The sequence below is a fragment of the Chiloscyllium plagiosum genome, chromosome 19 (genome assembly GCF_004010195.1).
Source record: "Chiloscyllium plagiosum isolate BGI_BamShark_2017 chromosome 19, ASM401019v2, whole genome shotgun sequence".
Lineage (NCBI taxonomy): Eukaryota > Metazoa > Chordata > Chondrichthyes > Orectolobiformes > Hemiscylliidae > Chiloscyllium > Chiloscyllium plagiosum.
The window spans coordinates 12,161,117-12,188,081 of NC_057728.1; the positions used below are offsets into that span (position 1 = coordinate 12,161,117).

General features: G+C 40.9%; 1 protein-coding gene across 1 annotated transcript in view; it reads right to left on the reverse strand.

Annotated features, from left to right (window-relative positions):
- The window catches only part of LOC122559421 (cadherin-related family member 3-like), a 53,002-nt gene extending 46,961 nt beyond the window's left edge, over positions 1 to 6,041 (reverse strand). Inside the window, exons 1-2 of the mRNA XM_043708869.1 lie at positions 5,764 to 6,041; positions 3,381 to 3,577 (exon numbers count right to left, since the gene is read on the reverse strand). Of these exons, the coding sequence (XP_043564804.1) occupies positions 3,381 to 3,577; positions 5,764 to 5,833 (267 nt within the window). The 5' untranslated portion in view covers positions 5,834 to 6,041. The remainder of the gene's footprint in view (positions 1 to 3,380; positions 3,578 to 5,763) is intronic.
- Positions 6,042 to 26,965: the final 20,924 nt, after the last annotated feature.

The following is a 26,965-nucleotide window of genomic DNA, read 5'->3' on the forward strand; positions in this document are numbered from 1 at the left end:
GCAGATGCTGGAGATCAGAGCTGAAAAATGTGTTGCTGGAAAAACGCAGCAGGTCAAGAGAATCGATGTTTCGGGCATAAGCCCTTCTTCAGGAATCAACACTGTGCAATGGTGACCATGAAGATCCTATTAATTGTTCCTGAAGAAGGGATTATGCCTGAAACGTCGATTCTCCTGCTTCTTTGATGCTGCCTGACCTGCTGCGCTTTTCCAGCAACATATTTTTCAGCCCCACTTCTTCTGTGCCCTTCATTCCAAAGAGCAACCAACTTTTGCCAACATGCTGCACTCGCAGTAGTAATTTCGAGCTTCACAACACAGCAGTGTCTGCTCTGTGTCTATCACCCCTCTGCCTCTGTTAAGACATATGTAAAAATTATCATTTCATATTTCAAAAGGTTTCAGTTTGACTTCCCACGGCAATCAGATCAGGTGGGCCAGTCTCTGCGTGGAGAGTTTTATGGATAACCTCACTATCTGCCTCCTCAGACCATTCTGTATTACCACAGAGAGAAGGTGGGATGATGATTAAATCATTTTACCTGTAATTCAGAGGTACATGCTCATGTTCCAGGGACAAAGGTTCAATTCGCACCCTAATAGATGTTGTTAATTAAATTCAATTAATTAATATTTCTAAAATTGAAGCTAGACTGTACAATGGTGACCATGAAGATGCTATTAATTGTTATAAAAATCCATGGATACATATATCCCACTGATTTCTGGTATAATTCTTTACACATTCTGGATTAGTGGTGCTGGAAGAGCACAGCAGTTCAGGCAGCATCCGAGGAGCATCGGATGCTGCCTGAACTGCTGTGCTCTTCCAGCACCACTAATCCAGAATCTGGTTTCCAGCATCTGCAATCATTGTTTTTACTTAATTCTTTACACAGTCAGGTCTATTTGTTAAGTGATGTCCAATAATGGATTCACATTTAATGTTGGACACAGTGATCTGAGGTTTGCAAGTAAGGACTGGTAGAGCATGAAATGCACACTACTCACTACAATGGTCCAAGGCATATTTATTGGGTATGGTTAGCCAGTCAATGAGATGTATGATTTGCATACCTGACATCACACTGATACCAAAACTTGAATATCAAGTTACTCATTTGTCTGGTAGACAAAATATCATCTTTTTAGGCTTGACAGCAGTATTTAGTCAGTGGAGAGAATCACTAGTGTTTTTACTGCGGAGTAGGAGTCTGAAACAGTTAGCTTCATCTGTTGTTCAAATATTTGAAGTACCTTTTCCTTCCTGGGGAATCTGAGGTGGACTGATCAGGGACAAAAGTAATGGCCATGAGAACTTTTATGGGTTTGCATGATATACAGCTAATAGCTACTTGTTTACTTGCTCATGGGATGTTGCTGGCTGGATGAGCATTTATTGTCCATCTCTAATTGCCCTTGAAAGTGGTAGTGAGCTGCCTCCTTGAACCACTGCAGTCCTTGTGGTGTGGGTGTAATCATTGTGCTATTGGGGAGCCAGTTTTAACACATAAATCCTCATTCTTTGTAGGAAAAGGAATTCATCCATACATTGTACCTTTTGCATGGAGGAAAGAGTCATGGATACTGCTAATTGCTACTGCATTCCATTAGGTAATACCTTGACCAAATGGAGTCCACTGTCTGGTCTGAATTTCTTCAGCTAACTAGGATTGACAATTGACAGTTTACACTGCATCTATACACCAACCATAGACCAGTACTTCTCATGCTATATAAATTAATATTCTCTTTTCTCATTTGCAAGCCAATGCATGACAAAAAAACTTTAGTTTTTTTAGATGTCTTTTGAGCAATGTTCAAGTTCTCTCCTCATGAAGGAAATATGATGTTCTTGGCTGGTCTGGCCGACATGTGACTCCAGACCCACAGCAATGGTGATTTGATTTTACCTGCCCTCTGAAGAAGGGATAATGCCCGAAATGTCGATTCTCCTGTTCCCTAGATGCTGCCTGACCTGCTGCGCTTTTCCAGCAACACATTTCCATCTCTGATCTCCAGCATCTGCAGACCTCACTTTGCCCTCTGAAATGGCCTAGCAAGCCATTCAATTATACTGAAATACTACAAAAAGTCAAACAATGTGGACTGCAGCAGTTTAGAACTGAAGTAGTTTAAGGCTCGAGGAAAGTTAGGAACAAGCAACAAAAGTTGGCCTTGCCTGTGAAACCCACATCCCCAAGAAAGAATCAAATTTGACAAAGTTATTTTAAATGTCACTATTTTGTGAAGTCAAACCTTCACAACAATATCACAAACTTCTGACATTTGGAACATGGCAAAGCTGTTATACTTAGAATAATAACACCAACATATGGAAATAACTAATGGGGAAGACTATCTGATCCATTAAGCCTACTCCAGACAGTTTAGATTAGATTAGATTAGATTACCTACAGTGTGGAAACAGGCCCTTCGGCCCAACAAGTCCACACCGACCCGCCGAAGTGCAACCCACCCGTACCCATATACCTAACACTACAGGCAATTTAGCATGGCCAATTCACCTGACCTGCTCATCTTTGGACTGTGGGAGGAAACCGGTGCACCCGGAGGAAACCCACACAGACAAGGGGAGCATGTGCAAGCTCCACACAGTCAGTCGCCTGAGGCGGGATTTGAACCCAGGTCTCTGGTGCTGTGAGGCAGCAGTGCTAACCACTGTGCCACCGTGCCGTGATCAATGAGACATTGTGGGTACATGGAATGTTTAATCTTCAATGAAAGATTCCAGAGAATTTCCAGAAGCTACTTCTCTCTCCCTTTAGATGATTAAAACTAGTCCAGGCAGGCACATTGGACATGTTCACATTATTTAGCGTGTTATCCGTATATGATAAGGTCTTTGCCAAAGTCAGAAACAAGCCCAGTCCCTGACAAAGGTTTGGAGAGTCACTTGCTGTGCAGGTTGGAGATCTGCTTCAAAGGGAAGATGAGAACTATCAAACATTAAGACAAGCCCCACTACTGTGTACCCTGTGTGTGTGACACCTCAGTCCTCCCACCCAATTAAACTAATAATCATTCAGTTGATGCATAATTAAGTACTCTAAGTAATTCTATTAAATCAAGTAAATTTGAATATTTCTAACATGAACAAATACAACTTGTTTTTAGTTTCTTTGATTTTCAAAGATTTTCCAAATGAATTTTCTACATCCTAACATTGTACAAATTATGTACAATTTCCTAACACCACAAAAAGAAATAGCAAAGAAAGAAGCGATCATTCTTTCAATTTATGGAAGACTTTAATACCAGGGACAGAAGATGAGTGGAATTGACAGTCACCAGATTTCCCCTCTCCCCGAACGTTAATTTAATTTCACTTAGTAATGCTAATTTTAAAATGGCCTTACCTCCAAGTACATGTCAGTTATAATTGAGATAGCAAAGAAGTTGTTGACTGGATTGGTATTTGCTATTTTCGGAGTTAATGTAATTTCAGTACTTGTTGCAACAACTGAAAAGTTGAAGATAGCAACTCCTGCAGGAGTGTCTTCTTTTATTGTTACAGTAGCTGGTAGATTCTGTACCTTGATAAATCCTCTGACACCTTATAGAAAATTAGAAAAATGCTTCACATTATATTAAATTGTGGTAAAAACAAGATCTGGACATGCTGGAAACCAGAGTCTAGATTAGAGTAGTGCTGGAAAAGCACAGCAAGTCAGACAGCATCCAGGGAGCAGGAAAATCGACGTTTTGGGCAAAAGCCCTTCATCATGAATAGAGGCAGGGTGCCTGCAGAGTGGAGAGATAAATTATATTAAATTGTGTTGGTTATCATTAAAAAGTAACAAGAGTAGAAGATGATGGAAGTTACTTGGCAGTTCTGACAGTTCAGTGAAGGGAGAGAAACAGTTGACATTTCAGGTTTGTGACCTTTCACATTGTGAGCATTTAAGGCAATTTCAAGGATTGTAATAGTTTCTCTAGATATATAGAAAGGAACAGAGAAGTGCCAAAGTAAGCATAGGCCCTCAGAGAATGAGATTTGGGAAATAGCAAAAGGGAACCAAGAAATGGCAGATGAGTTTAATAAATACTTTGCGTCAGTCTTCACAGTTGAAGACATTCCAAAAATAGTAAATAATCAAGGAGTAAGATGTGGAGGAGGAAATAAAAACAATTAGTATCACTAGATTAAAAAGTACTAGAGAAACTAAGGTCGATATGGTGGATTGTTGGATCTGGTGGATTGCAATCTATGATAATCAATCAAGTTCACTACAGAAAGAATGGATGCACTGATAGCAACTTTTCAAGAATCTTTAGATTCTGGAAAAATATTATAGGATTGGAAAACTGCCAATGCAACACTCTTATTTGAAAAAGGAAGGAGACAAACAAAAGCAGGTAACTATAGCCCAGTTAGCTTAACATCTGTCATTGAGAAAGCTGGAGTTGGATGTGAAGTCTAAGACAAGTTTTATGTATAGCTATTTATGTGTTCTGAGTCTATGCCAGTATGAATAAAACTTTGCTCAAGAGATTTTTTATGTTGGAATTGGCAAGGTTAGTATGCATTGACTATAAATTGCATTAAAGATAAACAGACTCAATGCTCTTCCCTCCCTCAAATCTGTCACATTTGTATATATTGTCGCTTGCCGTGGTTGCTGTTAATATTACTGTCTTGTAAAACTTCAGAGATATTATCTGTTCTATAAAAGTGTGTAGTATTTGTTCATACTGGAAGGAAGGTGGATATTTCTGATGTCAAGTTATCATCTATGAACAAACAGTAAGTTGTTCCATTTGAATTTTTCTCCTGAATTCTAAACGCTGAGTTCAATATGACAACATTAACACAGCATCTTTAATGCACAAAAAATATTTCAAAGGATTTTACTGGCCATTATCAATGATTTACATTGAGTTGTTTTTGATGCAAATCTTGGTCAAAGCAGTAGATTCTAAAGAGTGGCTTTAAAAAGAGAAGGAGGTAGAAAGGTAAGGGCTTTAAGAAAGTAATTCGAGAATTTAGATGCTTGGCAGCAGAAGGTGCAGTAACCATGCAAGGAGTGGTATGAAAATCAGTTAGAAAAATCAGAGTGCAGAGATCTTGGGTGTTCTAACAGCTTACAGAGATAGGGGATGGTGAAGCCATGGAGAGATTTAAACACTACGTTTAATGAAAATTTTACAGTCAAGGTGTTGCTGGATAAGGAATCAATGCAGATCTGTGAGGGCTAATGTTTGAACTGAGCTTGACACTAACTATAGTACAAGCAGCAACATTTTGGATGAGCTCAGAGGTGGGTGACTAGAAGTTTCAAGTCTAGATAACAAAGTATAACAATGTGTAATCACGTGAAATAAACCTGCCACATCAATACATTCAGTAAAATTAACAGTATGAGTTTAATCACAATTCAATTATTATTTTTAGTGCAAGGCTCAGACTATTACATACACACAGTTTATATCATTCTCACATTCTTATCTTGTTGTGTTTAAACTTGTCAATAATTTTGTAACTTGTTTACACTTTGTAAAAAGAAACATTTGATAAATATTTCCCAAAATTACACGTTTGGGAAGCACTGTATCATTTTTTTAAGGATGCAATATAACAAAGCATGATATCATTAAATATATTATCTACTAAGTGCCAATGGATTACATAATAAATCGAATTTTGTTTGTTTAAAAGTACAGTGGTAGTGTTAAGCATTTATGAGAAGTAAAGCAGCTTTAAATCCAATCAGCAGTTGCAACGTGTATAAAGAAACTTACCAGGTATTTCTCCTCGGAAGGAGAAGTCGACAATGAGGCACATTTTAAGGATGCCGCCAATTATGTCCATGTTTATTTGCCACAGAGCTTCCTGTCCTTGTTGCTTAGCCTTGTGGCAGTGTGGGAGTTGACTGCTCTAAAGCTCTGCACACAATCAAGCTGGATCATTTGTGGTTTGTGCAAGCTACTTGGCCAGCTTATTTGATCTGAAATGTGTAATGGGCAAGCCCAGTGAACCACATCACAACACCATTAGGGAGTCAGCTCACCATGGCCCTAGCAACTTTCCAATTTCTTTGTGTTTCCTTTTCATTATCAATCACTTTATTGAAGCATTGTTAATACACTTACTGTTAAAAATTATGAGTGTGTTCTGAGACAATATACAACAAAAGTGGAATAATATACACATTGTAAGGCGTGGATTGTTGTTATTAAGGCACTCTCCACTCAACAACTTCATTTTGGAAATTCTCCACTTTCTTTTCTATTGCAGATACCTTTAGTGACCAGTTTCATGGCTAAGACTCCAGAATCCAGCATGTTTATGCTCGTGATTTGTTGCTGAACGTCCCTGTCCACTCAGTGTGGTGGAGAGACTCTTTCTCTTGCCACTCTACCCTGGCCTGAAATTGGCTGCCTAAATTGTACAGAACTGTAGGCCATGGAAGGTGTTTGGAACTCAGAGAGGGAATCAGAAAATGGCAGCTCAGAAGCAGTTCTTCCTTCGGTTATCAAATAATAAAGTACTTGGATGGTTGGCAAGATCCTCTTGTGCAAGTTATTAAATATGTAAGCGTCTTCTTCCAGTATTAACATTGTAGCAAATTGCTGTCGTCATTTGTGTATGGCATTATAAGAGCAGTGGTGTGGGGAAATGTTTCATGTTACAGTTTTATATCAGTAAATCCATTCATATATGGACAGATGTGTCTGGCATCCTGTGATCAGACTAGATTGATGCAAACACATATTGAAACACTGTTTTCCTGATTTAATACAACTTTCTGACAGCTAAGGCAAGTGAGTCCTTGGATACTCTTAAACGTTTAGTGACGCCTCCATGAAGTATGTATTCACCTTCTTTGATGTTCAACCTCTTCTCCTCATTGTGTGCTTTATCCTCTATTACTTTCTTACGACCTGCTAATTGACTGAAATCTGTCTGGTAATTTGGGTAGAAGAGAACTATGTTTGGAAGGACATTTTACAAGATTCTTTCCTGATATGAGGGCCTTCATATGCTGTAGATAAAGGTTGAGAAATTATAGCCAATGTGGCCACTATTTTATGATTTCTGTGGTAGAACCTGCATGCTAGGTTCCATCACAGGTGCAAAATCTTGCAACAATTGCCATTATATATCATTAAAAATACACTTGATCTCACATATACTTCTAAATTGCAAATTATCAGGTTGAACAACTAAATATCAAAATTCTGCAGTTTAATTTATGTAATCTAATAAGTGTAGAGTCATAGAGTTATAGAATCATGCAGCACAGAAACAGACTCTTTGGTTCAACCATTACATGCAAACCATAATCCCAAACTAACCCAGTCCCACCTGCTTACGCCTGGCCCATATCGCTCCAAACATTTCTTAATCATGTACTTAACTAAATGTCTTTTGAAGGTTGTAACTGTACCCACATCCACCACTTCTTCAGGAAGTTCATTCCACACACGAACCTCTCTCTGTGCAAAAAAAGTTGCACCCTTGTCTTTTTTAAATCTTTCTCCTCTCGCCTTAAAAATATTCCACCCTATGGAAAAGATACCTGCCAATCACTTTATCTATACCTCTCATGATTTTAACCACCTCTACAGAGTCACCTCTCAACCTCCTACCCTCCAATGGAAAAAATTCTCAGCCTTTCCTTATAACTCAAACACTCAATTCCTGACAACATCCTGTTAAGTCTCTTCTGAACCCTTTCCAGCTTAATAATATCCTTCTTATAACAGGGTAACCAGAATTGGACATAATACTGTAGAAGAAGCCTCACTAACATCTTGTACAACCTCAACATAATGCCCCAACTCCTATACTCAAAAGTTTGAGCAGGCAAGCATGTTAAACACCTTCTTAACTCCCCCCGCCGTCTACATGCGATGTAAACTTGAAAGAATTATGTACCTGAAGTGAATGAGTGCTTATTTATAACCAATTTTCAGCTTCTTTTGGCATCTTAAAAGGCCGTGATGCAGTTGATATAATAACAGATCGCTTTATTTATATGGAATCAAGTCAATGCTAAAAACAATTTTCGAAACCATTTACTAAAGTGATATAATTTCAGAAATTGGCCCATTCTACTGGAAAATTTCACTGACCTTTCACTTTTAATAACCACGCAAAGATAATCTAAGAAACTAGAAGCCAATTAATATCATGTCAGTTGCAGGCACATGACTGTACTAAAATCTGTTATTAGGGACAGAATGATGGAGCACTTTAGTTGATATAAGAGAGTTAATATAGATTTCAGTTATATGTAATGAAACTAGTTGAAAATATCAAGGAGATTGTTAACACGGTAGATAGTGAATGTTCCTAGATGTTATTTTTATGGACTTTTAGATGTTGCTCAGAAAGGTTTCAAATACAAGATAATTAAAAAAATGATCATTATGGAAATGGAGGCACTCTAATGGCTTGCATATGGAATTGTTTAGGGGTAAGAGGCAGAGAGTAGGGATATTATGTGCTTGATTATGACTGATTGTATTTTTCAGTGATCTGCAATGGGGTCACAGCTTTTCATTATATTTGTAATTGACTTAAATGAAGAAATAGAGAGCCATATATTTAAGTTTGCTCATTGCACTGCATTAGGGCCCAAAGTAAATAGTATAGATGGAGCAGAATTTTGCAAAGGAACACTGACAAATTAAGTGTGGCAAAATTGGTTAATATGGATCTATGAAAGGGAAGTCACATCTGACAAGTTTGTTGCAGTATTTTGAGGATGCTACTTGTAGCACAGATAATGGACCTTGTGGATATGTTGTTTTCAGATATTCAGGAGGTTTTTGATCAGGCCCTACATAAAAGGTTAGTAAATAAAATTAGAGCACAAGGGATTATATGAGTATGGATTGAGAATTATTTAGTAGAACACAAAGCAGTGAGCGTAAATAAACAGATCACACTTAGTATAGCAGGCTGTTATTAATGGGTTACCACAATGATCAGTGCTAAGTCCATAGCTGTTTATAATTTACATGAATGATTTGGATGTGAGGATCATTTGTCATATTTTCAAATTTGCTGATGACTCCAAACAGGATGGTAATGTAAATTATGAGGAATGTGCAAGGACTGGAGAGGGTAAGTGAATGAACTGGAACATGGCAAGTCAGTGTGACGTTTATTTGTTTTGTAGGAAAAAAACAGAAAAACTGGATCTTTCCCAAATAGTGAGAGGTTGGGAAATGTGTGTGTCCAAAAAAAAGATCTTGTCCATGATATGATTGCAAGCATGTGCAGCAACCAATTACAAAGACAAACAGTTTGTTCACCCTCATTGTAACAGGATTTGATAACAGAAATGAAGACGTCTTGGTGCAGTTTCATAGTGCTGGCGAGACTTCACCTGGAATATTATGTGCGGGTTTGGTCTCCTTATCTAAGGAAGGATATACTTACCATGGAGGGGTTACCAGATTAATCCCTGGAATGACAGGATTGTTTTTTGAAGAGCGAGTAAGGAAACTGGGAGTGAAATATTTTCAGTCCCAATCAATTTTGGCAATGGTGAGTCAATCAAAAAATATGATGAGATTGGAAAAGTAAAATTATCAACTTTGAGAAAAATCAAGTGTGATTCAGTAACCAAGTTGTGAACCAAAGTGAGAATCTCATCAGTGAGATTCATAAAGCCCACTGACACCTTACATTGTAATGCTGCAGCAAGGACACTTGGTGTGTAGGGACAGGAACACAGCACATGAATTCAACAGGAGGCTTCTCAGGGTCTTAGCTTGCTCTTTTGGTGTTCACTCACTTTGCACCTGTTCAGATGTTCACAACATCCCTGACCCGCCTTGCCCTATTGCACTATTCCCCAAAGCCAGAGGTTAAAGGCTCACAGTGCTTCAGTCTTGCCTTGTCACAGTCACAAAGCCAGGCAACCTATCCTGGTTTGAGGGCAGTGATGAACATTCTGGTGTATAGCACCATATTAGATCAATCTCACACCTGCATTTGCCAGCAGCGTACACACACAAATACAATGTGCATGAACAAAATGGACATGTCTCAAAGGGGCGTAGTCCTGTGTCAAATCAAAGGGGGCACCCTTCAGTCAGGGGGCCCAGACACAGGAAGGCAAGTACATTGTCCAATCTCAGTCAAGGGGCTTGGGGGGTCATGGTCAGTCAGTCTCTTAGATATCCAGGAGGCCACAGTCAGTCCTGCTCATCCAATGCAACCAGTCATGGTACGTCAGTTGGGGAGCAGAGAGATTCGTCAGGTGTCCGGTCACTCCTCAGTTGGTGCTATCTGTCCCAGGGGTCAGCACAGTGAAAGACAAGATGATTCTGCAGGGGCCACTTCTGTGATAGGGATGTTGGAAAAGTATTTTATGTGAAATTGGAGACAGCATGCTGGGTTGCACAGGAGACTGTCGTGAATTCAGGAGGTGACAAACTCAGTATATAATGGATATTGCAAAGCTTGGATTGCTCTGAGAGGAACCTGCAGTACAGTCCAGACTGAATGTGTCCCATAATCCTAGTATGCTGTGCCATGCACAACTGAAGCAGGAAAAAAGGGGATATGATGGATGCTGAAGAGCTAGGAGGGACTACAATCTTCCAAGGATGAAGATGGGGACACTGAGCAGGAGGAACATCAGCTTCAACATCATAGAGCAGTGCAGCACTGGGCACAACAGGACATACTTAACTGATACCCTAGTCCAGGAAATATGACCCTGGTGCAGCAATCACTCAGTGTCTATGAGTTTGTTGTGGTTTGAAAGACAAGTGCTCCCTGTCTGTTCCCAGACACAAATGTCTGGACGTGGATGTTTCTTCACTTTTGCTATTGTTGAATAAAGGTGAACAGGTTTCAAGCATTTGAAGTTTTTCCAGTATGTGATACTCCCATGTTGAACGGTGAGATGTCAGGCTACACTGAGCACTGGGCAAAGAGTACCACTGCTTCAGACATCACTCTAAGATGGAATGATGCCAAGGACAAGCCCTAAGTTGTAATATTTTTATGAATATGAACTTGGATTTGCAATAACTGGGCACCTATGGACCCTCAGAAGCTTTTCCCTTCAGTTCCCCACCTACTCCGTGCATTGTGAAGGTCAGCTCCTGACTGACATCACTCCATCTAGTGCCTGGCCAGGCATTAAAAATGGCGGGGCACCTCGAGGTCCCTGCAGTGGCTAATGCTTCTGCCCCAAGCAAAAGGGAAGGTAGCAGGCTTGAGGATTGGTGTGTAGCTAATGGCATGAGATTCAGAGTATAGTTAGGGAAAAATGCTTGGGCTCCCAAGTAGAAACAACTCTCCATGAAACTCGCTAAAACTGACACAGGGGTTTTTCTGGTAAAATGCAGCCCATTATCTGTAGTCTCAAAGAATGAGACGTGATCTCATTGAAACTTTACAGGTTGGATGTAGATAGGATGTTCCCCATGGCCCATGATGAAGAGACATAATTTCGGGATAAGGAGTTGATCATTTAAGACCGATATGAAGAGGAACCTTGTCACTCAGAGAGTGGTGAATCTATGGAAGTCTCGATCCCAGGGGACTGTGTAAACTCAAATAGTAAGCATAGAGTCAGAGAGTCATTGAGCTGTACAGCACAGAAACAGACCCTTCAGTCCAACTCATCCAGATATCCTAAATAAATCTAGTTCCCATTTCTCAGCATTTGGCCCATATCCCTCTCAACCCTTCCTATTCATATACCCACCCAGATACCTTTTATAGAGCAGATTCAAACAGAAATTGCTGGGTTTCTTGAGACACATGAAATTAAGGGATATGCAGATAGTGTGAGAAAACGTCATCAATGAGATGACCAGCCATGATCAAGAATGACATAGCTGATTTGATGGGCTGAATGACCTACTCCTGTTCCAATGTGGCAAACAGGGTTCATTGTGGGGAAGAGTGAAGGCTTGCCAGAATACTGGGGTGAAAGGGTTACACTGCATAAAGGTTGCATGTATTTTCTTTAACAGAACATTTGTTTCCAATGCGGAACTATAGCACTGCCATTAAAACTAGCTGCCAGATCCACCTGCACATGTGCAATTACACCTGTGATACACAGCCTGTCGCTCTGGATGCACTTTTAAACAGTTCCAAAGGTCTTTGTTGTATCTTTAAGTCATGATCTCTGAAAAACTGATGAGCCTTAATGCCGATGATTTGCCATAAATTATGGTCAGACTGATTTTGGCACAAGTTAAAATAAGTTCTGGCAAGAATAGCCTTTTTCCAGAAAATTAAAAGGAAATAGGTCTGTACAAAATTCCAAACACAATCAGTACTTCGAATGCTATGCTTAAGGGGGTGGGTTCCATCTCGTCGGCCCGTGTGGCCTTATTTACACTTATTTATGATACAGAGCATGTTGCTGCAGTATCCAAGTAAAAAAGCAACACTCCAATTTGGTGTTAAGAAGGGTCACTGGACCCAAACCAACAATTCTACTTTCTCTCCACAATTCCTGCCAGACCTGCTGAGTTTTTTCCAATAATTTTTGTTTTTGTTGCTGACTCCAGTTCATGTGCACAGTGGTGGTGTGCTGGCCACAAATATAGCCTTCCCGTACGATACACAAGAGTAATCTAATTGAAGTCTTTGAGACAATTTGATAAGCTACATGGAATAATAGTGGAGTAAGAGGCATAATTGTAAAATCAAAGCTATGTCACTCAGAAATGTCCTTCAAACAAAGGGTGATGGAGATCTGGAACTCATTCCTCAAACCAACCCATGACTGCACCCAAGAAAACATTCAAACTAAAGCATGGTAGATTTTTGTGAGGTTAGGACATGAGAAGTGACCTTATGAAGGTTTATAAAATCATGAAGAACACAGAAACATACCCTTTAGTCCAACCCGTCCATGCCGATCAGACATTAATCTAGTCCCATTTGCCAACACTTGGCCCATATCCCTCAAAACCCTTCCTAGTCATATACCCATCCTGGTGCCTTTTCAATGTTGTAATTGTACCAGCCTCCACCACTTCTTTTGGCAGCTCATTCCATACAGGCATAAGTTGCCCCTGAGGTAGTAATAGAACTGAGGCAGGCACAATGTGCTGAATGGCTTCCTTCTGCACTATAACAATTCTGTGATTTAAGTTTATTTTAATGTCTGACATTCTTCACATTTAAAATCCAACAGTTGTGGTACAGCAGAAGTTCAAATCACCTCAAACCTATGCAGCACGGTACAGCTCGAGCAGCTACTGAGACCTTCCAAGAGACTGCCAGTTGCAGAACAGATTCCAATTATTCTTCCAATCGAAGCAGGAGGAGATCTGAAAATAAAAATCACATTTTTCTCGTGTAAGTACATATAGGATATACAACACTAAAAGAGATTATTTGACTTAAGCAGTTTTACTGAAGGTTATGGTCTGCTCTAGCCTTGACCTCCTTTCTAATGTAATTCTACCAGCAAAAGCCATTATTTCTGTCACCCTTATATGCTGATTAGTATTTAATTAAATATATAATATATTCCAACACTTCCCGTGGTTGCTTGTTCCTCAAAGTTACCACTCTCTCTCTCTTTGTTTCTTTTAATTCCCTATTTGATTTCTTAGTAATTATCTTAAATGGATGAGTTCCTCGTTTTGCTCTTCCTCATAGGTAACAAACACTGTCTCTGAGTCTATCTGTCAAACCTTTTCCAGCTTAAAGACTGTCAGTAGATCACGCCCTCAGTTGCCCCTTTTCAAAAGGAATGTGACCCAGTCTGTTTATTTTCTCTTAATAAATAGTTACAATTCTGGTAACAACTTTGTAATTTTGCTTTTGCAAAACATGGTGAGTAGAATTGTATTCCATATTGTTCTAACCAACATTTGCTATAAATTGAATGTCACTTCTATATATTTCAATTCTATCAGTCCAAAACAAACCCACTTGTGGTTTGCTTTACTTTAAGAGCTTTGTTAACCAGTATTTGCTACTTGTAGTAATTAGTGTATTTGTGCTCCTAGATTTCTATTCAGATTCTTCTTTTCCATGCAATAAACTAACCTCCTTAATTTTCCGTCAAAATGTAACATTTCACACTTAACTATATTGAAATTATTTTCCTAATTATTTGTCCATTCTCCAAGTTTATTAGTGTTCGCCTTTAACTTTTTGTAGGCCTCTTCAGTATGGATGAACTCTCTAACCCCAATTTGGTTTCACTTGAAAATTTAGACCTTTTCGCTTCCGCTGTCTAAATCTTTAATATAATGTGAAAACAAGAATGGTCCTGCACTGATCCGTGTTGAATATTCCTTCCATCTTCTGCCATTCTGAATAATTAACTATTATCCCTACTTTCTGCTTCCTTTCTAGAAGCCAGGTATTGTCCATTCTGCTACATTTTCCTTGACTCCTCACTCTCGAAACCTTATCCATTTGTCCATTATCATGGAATTACAGAATCACAGAGATTTATGATATGGAAGGAGATCATTCAGTCTATCATAACCATGCTGGCTGACAAAATGCGGTCCAACCTAGTCCCATATTCCAGTGCTTGGTCAGTAGCCTTGGAGTTTTTATGGTTTAAATGTTATCAGGGTTTCTGCCTCAGTGTAGAGACAGATTAAGATCGTGAGCAAGATGGAGGCAGAGTAAATGAAAGGAGTGGATGAAAGGGGGAGAAAGGAGGAATGAGGGAGATTGAGAAAGAAATATGTAAAACTCTGCAAAGTGAACAAGGTAGTAGAGAATTCTAGATGCAAGGAAAGGATGGGATCAGGAAGACTCAAGGACAGAAGCAAAAAGAGAGAAAAGATCAAATATTCAATGAATGAGGAAAAGAGGGAATGAGGAAATGGCTAAAAGAGGTGATGGTGGAGATGAGAGAGTATGAGAAAGAGGGAGGCTGAGAGAATGCAGATATAATGGAATAGAAAGAGAGTAAAACCCAGTCAGCTCATCAAAATTGCTTTGGGCTGGGTTGCAGAAGTATTTTAATGGAAAATTTATAATCACAAAGGGATGTCAATGAGTGCTGCACAATGTCTGTACTCATAATGTCTGGCTCTGAATGGGGTATCTAGGTCCTCGTCTTTGAAAGTTAATTTTGCTGACTCGCTGATTAACAGTACTTTTATTCCCTGCTGTCCCTGCCTCACAAATGTACTTCATTGTTTTTGTAGTGCAGTTGCTGTAATATTTGTTTTTGCTATCTCAAGCAAATGCTATTCCTCCCTTTTTCCTTAGAATCCAGATAAATCTTTTCAAAATGCCCTCTTTAAATTATCTTTTGCTGCTTCTACTTTTGGCTCATTATGTGAATACAGTGTATTTATTTATTTACTCTGTGCTTAGTGTTCTGCGACTTTGTTGTTTAGATACAAGTCCAGCAACGACCACAGACCTGCCCCTGCTTGTTCTGATTGTACAACGACTGGGCCAGATAAAGTTGTAATGAGAGTCAGCGACCTAGGTACATTGCTTTTGGACATGTCAGGAAGATTGATTTTAATGCTTTACTCCTTGAACTTGAACTTAGGTACTGTGCCAACATTTAGTGATTCTATTCAGGCAACATGCAACAAAATATCAGCAAAAACCAAACATGCACAATTAACTTTTTATAAGACCAGTCTCACTTCTGCATTTTTACTCCTAGTGGAGCAAAATCTGTGTACAGTTTGATTTGATATTTTCCCTCCATTATTCTCGCCCAAGACTCACAAACCAAGCTTTATACTTTTTTCCACACACACTGCCATTGGTTACAAAACTGGTCGTACAGTGGACAGCAAACAAGGTTATATAAGATTACAAACAGATCTTGATCAATTGGGTCAATGAGCTGAAGAGTGGCAAATGGAGTTTAATTTGGATAAATGTGAGGTATTCCATTTTGTTAAAACAAACAAGGAGAAGACTCATACAACTAAACGTAGAGCCTTGGATGGTGTTGTAGAGCAAGAAGACTGAGGGGTTCGGGTACATAATTCTTAGAAGTTTGCATCATATATGGATAGAGTGTTTAAGGAGGTGTTTAGCACGCTTGTCTTCATTGCTCAGACCTTTGAGTATAGGAGTTGAGATGTTATATTGAGGTTGTATAGGACAATGGTGAAGCCTCTCCTGGAGTATTGTGTCTGGTAGCCCTGCTAAATGAAGAATATTATTAAGCTGAAGAGGGTTTAGGAGAGATTTATGAGAATGTTGCGAGGAATAGACAGTGAGTTACAAGGAGAGGCTGGATCGACTGGGACTTCTTCACTGGAGTGTGAAAGGTTGAGGGGTGACCTTAAAGAGGTTTATGTAATCATGATGGGTATAGAATAGCCATCTTTTCCATAGTGTGTGGGGATCTCAAGACTAGGGGGCATATTTTTAAGGTGAGAGGAAGAAGATATAAAAAACCAAGGGGCTTTTTTTAACCCAGATTGGTTCATGTGTGGAATGAACTTCCAGAGGAAGTGGGGGATATGGGTACAGTTACATCACTTAAAAGACATTTGGATGTGTACATGAAATAAGAAATCTGGATTCGTGGTGCTGGAAGAGCACAGCAATTCAGGCAGCATCCGAGGACAGGCAAAATCGACGTTTCGGGCAAAAGCCCTTCATCAGGAATACAAGAAATGTTTGGCCAAGGGCAGGCAGGCTGACTAGTTTAGTTTGAGGTTTTGTCAGCATGGACTGGTTGGAATGAAGGGTCTGTATGACTCCGTGACTCTAATTCCCAAACAGTCTTTCTTCACCCATGTACCTAAACAATAAGAACACACAGGATGTACAAATTAGGAACAGGAGTAGGCCACCCACCTCCCTGGGCCTTCTTTACCATTCAATATGATCATGGCTCATCTGCTTCCTCCATGTTTCTGCCTCCTACATGATTACCTTTCATTCCGTTGCTTGTCAAGAATCTATCTACCTCTGCCTTAAAAGATACTCAGACCTGCTTCCAACAAGTTTCAAGGAAGAGACTTGCAAACACTTATGACCCTCTATGAAAAACAATCTCTTCACCTTTGTCTTAAATGGGTGACACTTTTATTTCAAACAGTGACCTCTAGTTCTAGATTGTTTGTTTACAGGAAATATCCTCTGCATATCTACTCTTTCAAGGTTCTTCAGGATTTGATATGTTCCAGCAACGTCGTGATTGTAAGTAGTGACACTTCCAGACCAGCCCAGAAATGTTCCCACGCCATATGCACACATTCCCACAAATATCCTTGGATTACAAGCAGAAGATTGTCTTTGCTGAAGTGTAGGAATTGCCCAGGAAGTATAAACTTTCAGTGGGCAATAAAGCAATGTTTGGAACCTTCTGAAAATGCCTCAAACTCTGAATTGGAATTGTAGAATTCAGATGATTCTGACCTACTGATCTTCATAGTCCACAAAGAGACATTAGAAGGAATAAAACCAGCTTTAGCTCCTATAAAACTGACACCTGATTCTTTCCCCAAGTATCTTCCATACAACTATACTCCCATTTCCTCTTCTGTTCCAGCCCCTGACTCCCCATACTTGACCCAACACCCTACCAGGCCTGAGTCCCAATAGCGCTCCTCACTAAGCCAATACCTACATAACTGGAGCTACCTTAAGAGTTCCCAACTCCCCAACCTGACTCATCACTAACCCCCTCCCCTTTGATCTACTATAAGACATTCTACCCTTCACCTACCAGAGATTATATTCCACCACCCCTCCTAGCATCCTACCACCCCAACCCATAGGTAATTGTGCCCCTCACCCACCCACTCACCCATTTGCCAATTAATCCATTCATCTACTTAGTGTCCTATCCTCCAACCCGCTTTCATCCTACCCCATTACCTGCCTGGCAACCTACGACCTCAGTCATAATGCCCCTTTGCATATATCGGGCAGCCTACTCCCTTATCTAGCTGGCACACCATCTAGTTACAGACCTAGTAGCTGAACCCTCACCAATTTGCCACTCCCCTCTACTCACTCACCCACATTCTTTATCAGTTCAAGCACTTGGCATCTGTATCCTTCCCATTCATCAGTCACCCATGCCTTTATCCATTGGTCACCCAATACTCCATTCACCTGCCACCTTACCGTCCTACCTAACCCAAATACACTTGTCATCTGTCAGTATTTGTAAATATGGCTTTAGGATCTTTAAATGACAAATTAGGGCACCTAGTGCTGCAAAAGCGAGTATGGTTTATCTCAGTAGTCTTCCGCGACCTGTGAAAATTCTTGGACAGGACTGCACTGTCTTTACTAGGAGAGCTCCTGACCCAGAGGTTCGCCAGGAAGGTAGGCAGCAAGTTGTCTGGTCTGGGTCTAAAATAGGGATTCCAATACACTTTGGAAGATTGAGGCGCTGCAATTAGCTCGAGGTGAGAATGTCGGTGTGGTCTATGTGGTATTTTGGACACGTGAAGGGAATTGCGTACAGGATGGATCTCATTTGTCCAGAGAAGGGATTGCTTCAAATCTGATTGGTAAGAAATGGAGCCCCTGAACAAGATTTCCAGCACAGCTCATTGGACTAAATCTCAAATTGAGGCCGGAGCAGCTGTAACCAAGGTGAGCTGCAGGAGGAATTTATTCGATAGTCAAAACAGAAATGAGATATTTATTTTTTAGATTTATGTAAGGTTGATTTCAATGGGATGAGACAGAGACTGTCCACAGTAAAATGGGCAAACCTGTCACTCAGTAAAACAGCATAAGGTCAGCGAGAGGTGTTCAGAAAGAAATTTGTGATACAGAAATATGTCTCCCAAATGGGCAAAACAATGGATTTCCTTAGACAACTAAGGATGATTGATTAGATTACCTAGAGTGTGGAAACAGGCCCTTTGGCCCAACAAGTCCACACCGACCCTCTGAAGAGAAACCCACCCCCCCCTATATTTACCTCTGATGTAATCCACCTTACACTACTAGCAATTTAGCATGGCAAGTTCACCTAACCTGCACATTTTGGACTGTGAGAGGAAACCGGAGCACCCAGAGGAAACCCATGCAGACACAGGGAGAATGTGCAAACTCCACACAAACCCAGATCCCTGGCGCTGTGAGGCAGCAGTGCTAACCACTGAGCCACCGTGCCACACTCGTTAAAGAGCTTAGAAACAACAAAAAAAAATTAAAAGGAAAAGTGTGCATAAATGGGGAAAATAACGTGCAGATTCTGGCTGGGAAAGGTGTAAAGAACCACAAAAGGTCAACCAGCAAAGAGCAGGATTTTGTCAGAAATCAGCTGAGTATCAATTTTGGGGAGTTTCATGGAAGGTCTCCCTTCATGAGCCCTGCCAAGTTTTCTTGTGCGAATGTCGACAGCTCACCTCATTGAGTATACCCCACGCATCTATGGAACTGCAGCCATGCTTTTGAGTGCTCACCAGCAGCAGTATTTGCTACTACCAGGGATTCTTGGCTCTGGTGCCAGCTTTAAAGCCCATCCACTCATCAGGTCAAACACTGCCCTTCACAGTGCACATAGTGAGAGGGGAATGAGGAAGAAAGCTTCAGAGGGGTCATAGGTGGCATGGTAACGCTTCATCACAAATACAAACGTTTGTAAATCCATTGCTGTTTTACATCATCAGCTGTCTAATCAACTATCACTGTAGCTGCAGCTACAAAAAATTAGCTACATAGGCTAGCCAGCCTTAGCATGCTCTCAGCTCAGAACACTATCAAAATGAGAGCTACTCTGTCCATCACACCCAGTGAAGCATTGCACCTTCTCACTGTGCAATGTGGAAGCATCACATATCAGAAAGCATTTGAATGGTTGAAAACATTCACTTTTATTCAATGACAGAGGACTCAAAGGAAAATTGAACAGACAGGGACTGTTTGCCTTTCATTCAACAATAGATTTACAGTCAATGACTGATCACTGCACTAGATTACATTTACTGGAACTGGGTGTGTATTAAGCCCTGTCTGGCTTATCGCTCTTGACACTGCTGTGCTATATCATGCAGAAAATGAGATTATAGGCTCATAGAGTCATACAGTCCAGAAAAAGACCCTTCAGTCCAACCAGTCCCTATGGAACATAATCCCAAACTAAACTAGTCCCACCAGCCCACGCTTGGCCTACATTTTTTTATTCATGTACTCACCTAAATGTTTTTAAAATGTTGCATCTGTACCCACATCTATCGCTTCCTCTGGAAGGTCATTCCACATATGAACCAGTATCTGTGTGAAAGAAATTGCCCCTCATGACTTTTTAAAATCTCTCTCCTCTCACCTTAAAAATATGCCCCTAGCCTTGAAATCTCTGACCCCAGAAAAAGGCATCTGCCATTTACTGTATTTATACCCTTCATGATTTCATAAATCTCTCTAAGGTCACCCCTCAAACTCCCATGTTCCAGTGAAAAAGTCCCAGCGTTTCCAGCTTCTCCTTATAAATCAAACCCTCCATTCCTGGCAACATCCTCATAAATTCCTTCTGAATACTTTCCAGCTTAATAATATCCTTCCTACAACAGAGCAACCAGGACTGGACACAGTACTCCAAAAAAGGCTCACCAATGTCCTATACAACCTCAATTTAATATCCCAACTCCTATACTCAAAGGTCTGAGCAATGAAGCCAAACGTACTAAATGCCTTTTTAACCACCCTATCTATATGTGATGCAAACTTCAAAGAATTATGTACCTGAACCCCTTGTTGTCTTTGTGCTATAACACTATCTGAGGGCCTACATTTGATTGTATAAGTGCTGCCCTTATTTGTTTTACTAAAATGCAATATATCGTATTTATCCAAATTAAATTCCATTTGTCACTTTGCAGCCCAAATGACCCAACTGATCTTTGTAGTCTTAGATAACCTTCTTTGCTGTCCACTATAACACCAATCTTGGTGTCATCCACAAATTTACTAACCATGCTTTCTATATTCTCATCTAAATCAGTTATATGGTAAAAACAAGGACTGCAGATGCTGGAAACCAGATTCTAGGTTACAGTGGTGCTGGGAAAAAGCACAGCAGATTTTCCTGCTCCTCGGATGCTGCCTGAACTGCTGTGCTTTTCCAGCACCACTCTAACCTAAATCATTTATATAAATAACAAACAAAAGTGGACACTGCACCGATCCTTGTGGAACATCGCTGGTCACAGGCCTTCAGTCTGAAAACCAACACACCACCATCACTCTCTGTCTCCTGCTGTTAATCCAATTTTGTATCCAGTTGGCAAGCTCACCCTGAATCCCATGTGATATAACTATACTAATTAGTCTATCATATGGAATCTTATCAAATACTTTACTAAAGTCGAAGTAAACAATATCTCTCACTGATGGCTCATCAATTTCTTGGCTACTTCCTTAAGTAACTCAATCAAGTTTGAGAGATATGATTTTCTTTGCACAAAACCATGATGACTATCCCTAATCATTCCTTGCCCTCCAAATACACATAAATCCTATCATATATATCCTATATTCTATGATCTTCCTGCTCAATGTCCTCATCTTGATCCTTAGAAGACCATTGCCCTCTGCTAGCTCTTCAGCATCCACCACATCCCCATTTGCCTACTCCAGTTGGGCAGGACACTGCGTGCTTGGATTATATGGCAGACTCTGTCTGGGCAGAACTGCAAGGCCCCCCTGACCAATGCAAGAATCACAACCTGACCTTCAGGAGGCCTATGGTTTGCTCCATCTTGGCACCAGTGGAAGAATGGGCTGTATTGTTATCCGTGCTTAGCCTCAGTCAGGGGTTGTATAATAGAGTAACCAGCCATGGTTACAGAGGTGGGGGGGAGGGGGGGGGGGGGGGCATGTCTCCAAGTGAATATCCCTGTATGGTAATGAAGCAGGAACGTGAGTTCTCAAGGATAAAGCTCCAAGCCATCAGGCACAGACTTCTAAGGTGTGGTAGAGCTGATCACAGATGATTGCAAATTGAATAGAGTGGAAACTTTCCTTTTGATGAAGTCAGCTGCATGATGATATAGTCCTCTCAACAAAGCGGGAGTACAGTCAATGGAGTCCTGCACCTGGAGAAAGCCACCTACATTGCCAAAGCCTACTGTCACGGCTGCAGCACAGATATCATCGTGGGGAACAAGGGGAAGTCATTAATCTGGCTCAAATTGCATTGGTAAACACCTCAATATGTTTGTGGATCAAGGTTGTGAGATCCCACACAGGTCTGCAAAGGTTGAAAGCATTAGAGAAGTTACATAAACATTTAGTGCAGCTGTTATCCACTGGGAAAGGAAGGCTACCCACTCCATCATATCACAGACACTAGTCCAGTAGCTGGTAGGGTCTGTGAAGGTGTCCTAGGAGATCCTCTGTTTATGGCAACAAAGCAATTCAGTCATCTGGAGAAAATGGCATTAAGAGTGATAGAGTCCAGCCCTCTTGTGCATCCTGAATGTATCTTCAGCTTTGACCAGTTCATCTGGAGACTGGCCGGCAGTCATGAGAAGTTGCTACTGGTCTTCGGCTTTCTGATGCATCTGTTGCTCCTCCTTTTCTCTTGTGTCTTTGTGGCATCACAGCCATAACAAAAATGAACTCTGCTGAGCTTGAATCTGTTGGTCATGGTCCCACTGAACCAATGTGGGGAATATCAGAAGCTGGGCAAGTCCTGAGGAATGTGAGAACTCACCATTTGCATCACATGTAAATTACAGTTTAACACAGTGCTCCACACTGTAGGGCATGGAATGCCTCTACATATACATTTCTCCCACTACCCCACATCAGCCAAGAAAGGCAGCATTGTAAATAAGAGCATGTTGGCAAGTACCTACAGTTCAAGGTAAGAGAAAATCAGCTCCTGTGCAGCCTATGAGTTCTTGGACAAAAGCAAAAACATTGCTGGAGAAACTTGGAGCATCTGTGGAGAAAGAAACAGAATTAGTGTTTTGAGGCCAGTGAGCCTTCTTCAGAACTGATAGCGTCTAGGAAAACCTGGTATTTATCTAGATGATAGAGGGTAGGGGTGAAGGAGTGAGCAGATAGGTGGAGAACCAATGAGATCTTGGATTGACTTTATGAATCATGGAATGTAGATAACAATTTAACTACTTCCTGTGACTGAATCCTTGATAGAGATGATTTCCTTGAACAGTTTTTTAAGGAAGTAACAAAGAGGATTGATGAGGGCAGAGTGGTGGACATGATCTATATGGACTTCAATAAGTTGTTCAACAAGGTTCCTCATGGGAGACTGATTAGCAAGGTTAGATCAGATGGAACACAGTGAGAACTAGCCATTTGGATACAGAATTGGCTCAAAGGAAGAAGACAGAGGTGGTGGTTGAGGGTTGTTTTTCAGACTGGAGGCCTGTGATCAGTAGAGTGCCCCAAGGATCGGTGCTGGGTCCATTACTTTTCGTTATTTATATAAATGATTTGGATGTGAACATAGGCTGTATAGTTAGTAAGTTTGCAGATGACACCAAAATTGGAGGTGTGGTGGACAGCGAAGTAGCTTATCTCACAATACAAAGGAACCTTGATTAGATGAGCAAGTGGGCTGAGGAGTGGCAGATGGAGTTTAATTTAGATAAATGTGATGTGCTGCATTTTGGAAAGCCAAGTCAGGGCAGAACTTATACACTTAATGGTAAGGTCCTAGGGAGTATTGCTGAACAAAGAGACCTTGGAGTGCTTTTTCATAGTTTCTTATAAGTGCAGTCACAGGTAGATAGGATAGTGAAGAAAGCATTTGGAATGCTTTCCTTTATTAGTCAGTGCATTGAGTATTGGAGTAAAGAATTTATATTGTGGCTGTACAGGACATAGGTTAGGCCACTGTCGGAATACTGCTTGCAATTCTGGTCTCCCTGCTATAGGAAGGATGTTGTGAAACTTGAAAAGGTTCAGAAAAGATTTACAAAGATGTTGCCAGGGTTAGAGGGTTTGCACAATAGGAAGAGGTTGAATAGGTTATTTTCCCTGGAATATTGGAGGCTGAAGGGTGACTTTATAAAGCTTTATGAAATCATGAGGAGCATGGATAGGGTAAAGAGACAAGGTCCTTTCTCACGGGTGGGAGAGTCCAACGCTAGAGGGCATAGGTTTAAGGTGGGAGGGGAAAGATTTAAGGGGGATCTAAGGTCAATGCTGGCAAACAGGACTAGATTTATTTAGGATATCCGGTCATCATGGATGAGTTGGACTGAAGGGTCTGTTTCCATGCTGTATATCTCTATGACTCTATATAATAACCAATGACATAGTGGAAGATTGCTTGTGAGCAGATTTTGTATCCCACATAATTAATCATGTATACGTTCAATATCTTGGGCTTAATGATTATAGATTTATTCAATCTGCATCTGTTTCCTTGCTGTACACCTCTGTGGCTCTAAATGCCTAATGAATGCAATTGTCACTTGAAGGGCCTCACAACACTCACAAATGGAGCCCTCCTCTAGGTGTGGTCATAGCTGCCTTTCATTTCCATTTTGCATTTACATTCACCTGAGTATAGAAGGGAATGCAAGTCATGCTTGGCTCAGGTTAGTCATATACTCAGTCTGGTAATCAAAGTGCCTCTCAGAACGATATGTTCCTTTCTTCCTGGCACTCCCTGGCAAACCCATCAGTACTGACCTTCCAAATGTTCCCACACACCACTTTGAATTACAATTTCATCTCCCAAAATTACCTCCTGAGCCCTTGCCCCACAGCTTAGTCATGCTGCACTGTCCTCACATTGAAGCCAGAATGGTGTAACCATTGATGACCCTGTCCTTCTGCAGTAACTCATGCCCTTCAATGCATTACCAAAATCCCTCTCCTGATATATTGAGCTTCATTCCTTCACAGTGATTATTCCCTTCGCAACCTAGCACCCTGCCTCCAGTCCCTAGAACTGACTTCCCCAAAATTCTCTCCCAAAACAGTAGCCCCTGATAATCCCTTTTTTGTCTTTCACTGAGCTCACCCCCAGGACTGTCCCAAAGCAGTAGTCCCTGATCACCCCATGATCAATCCCCCAATTGACTTGGGTGGACAGCCTCCACTGGTGAATGACCAGATCCTTGGCTGATCTCTACGCAACTCTCCCAACCGACTTACTGTGAATCCCGACTTTGCTTGCTCTGGACCTACAAGACTGACCATGGTTCACTCTCTGGACTGTGGTGACCCTGACTACACCAAATGTTCGACTGACTCTGTGCAAACCTCTGCATTGACATTGGATGCTGCTTTTGATTCACTGGACTGGGATCCACTGACTGAAGGCTGTTTCTCTTGAATTAATTAAAGACGACTTATCTTAGACTTGAAGATTTGGTTGAAACACATATAGTGTATTTGCAGTGTAAGCTGCTGCCATTTGGCATGGGCATGGGCATGGGTGTAACATTGGTGTTATGAGGTAACGCATCTAGCCCCTTGACTGATGACTGCTAACTGCTAACAACGATGACCAGCTGTCTGGCTTCGTTTCTGCATTAAAAGACAAGACAAAAATACGATGAGCCTTTAAGTTCCAGATGAAGGAGGGGAAAGGCAAAACAAAGCAGAGATGCTGAGAGCATCAGGTAAACATAAAGTGAATGAGTGCTAAGAGAGTAAGCGAGGAGCCCTGAAATGCACTCTGGTTGATTGCGTAAGATGGGTGCATGTGTGTAAGGTGTCCTTGCAGCAGTATTTTAATGAAAGGTGTTAGTGCATTCCCAGGTACAGCATTGGGTTGGAGAACTGTATTTCAAGTGGGCTGGAATCGTGCTAGGATGTGGTGAGGCTGGTCCATGTCCAATGTCAACCTTCTTGGACAGAGGTTGTGGTCATCACTGACCATGGAGGTGCCTGCTCTGATTCTTATGTCAGTAATTGTCACCATTTACTTTCTCTCTGGCACATGAGAGAACAGGATATTGCATATAAATCATTGGCAAATGTATTCAAACAGCATCCCTCCCTCCTCCGTTGCTTACCAGCAAGATTCTCAACTTGCCATTAAAAACCTAGTGGCAAAACCTAGTTCAGTGTTCTGGAAATCCAAGGGAAATGCATGCTGTATCAGGGTCAGGACTTCTCAGAATTTACTGAAGCAAAATAAAGATAATGAAGAAGATAATGGCACCAAGGAGTTACAAACTCACAATGGCAGATGGTTTCCATCACAGAATTTTAAAGGTACTAGATGGCAAAATTGCTCATGCAATAATCTTCAAAGAAATCTTCTCTCGATTCAGGAGTTATTCCTTTTGCAAAGTTGCAAATGTCACTCAGTCATTTAAGGAAGATGACAGAGGAATTCCTTAACAATTCACTTTGCATCTGCTCTCAGGAAATGTCTAAGATGTTAATTAAGATTAAGGCTAACTAAGGCATTGAAAACTTTCAACTGACCAGTGAGAATCAGCATAGGTTTGTAAAGTGTAGACCAAGCCTGAACAATCTGACTGAATTTATTAAAGAGAGAAGTAAAATAGTGGGTATGAGAAGCAACAGCGATATATTTCCAAGTCAGGATGGTGAGTTGCTTGGAGTGGAACCTGGAGGTGGTGGTGTTCCCGTGCATCTGCTGCCCTAGTCCTTCTAGATGGATGTGGTTGTGGATTTGGAAGGTGCTGTCCAAGGATCTTTGGTGAATTTCTGCAGTGCACCTTGTAGGTACAACACACAGCTACTATTAAGTTATGATAGTGGAGGGAGTGGATCTTTGTTAATGTGCTGCCATCACAAATGCGTTGACCTGGATAATGTCAAGTTTTTTGAGTGCTATTGGAGTTGCACTTATCCAGGCAAGTGGCAGGTATTTCATCGCACTCCTGATTTGTCCTTGTAGATGGTGAACATGTTTTGGGAAGATTGGGAAGAAGTTACTCACTGCAAGATTCCTCGCTTACCTGCCTTTGTAGCCACTGTATTTTTATATGACAAATCAAGTTCAGTTTCTGGACTGTGGTAACTCTCAGGATGCTGATAACAGAATATTCAGTGATGTCGAGCAGTGATGTTTAAATTCCCTCTTGTTGCAGTAGGTAATTGCCTGGCACTTGTGTGGCATGA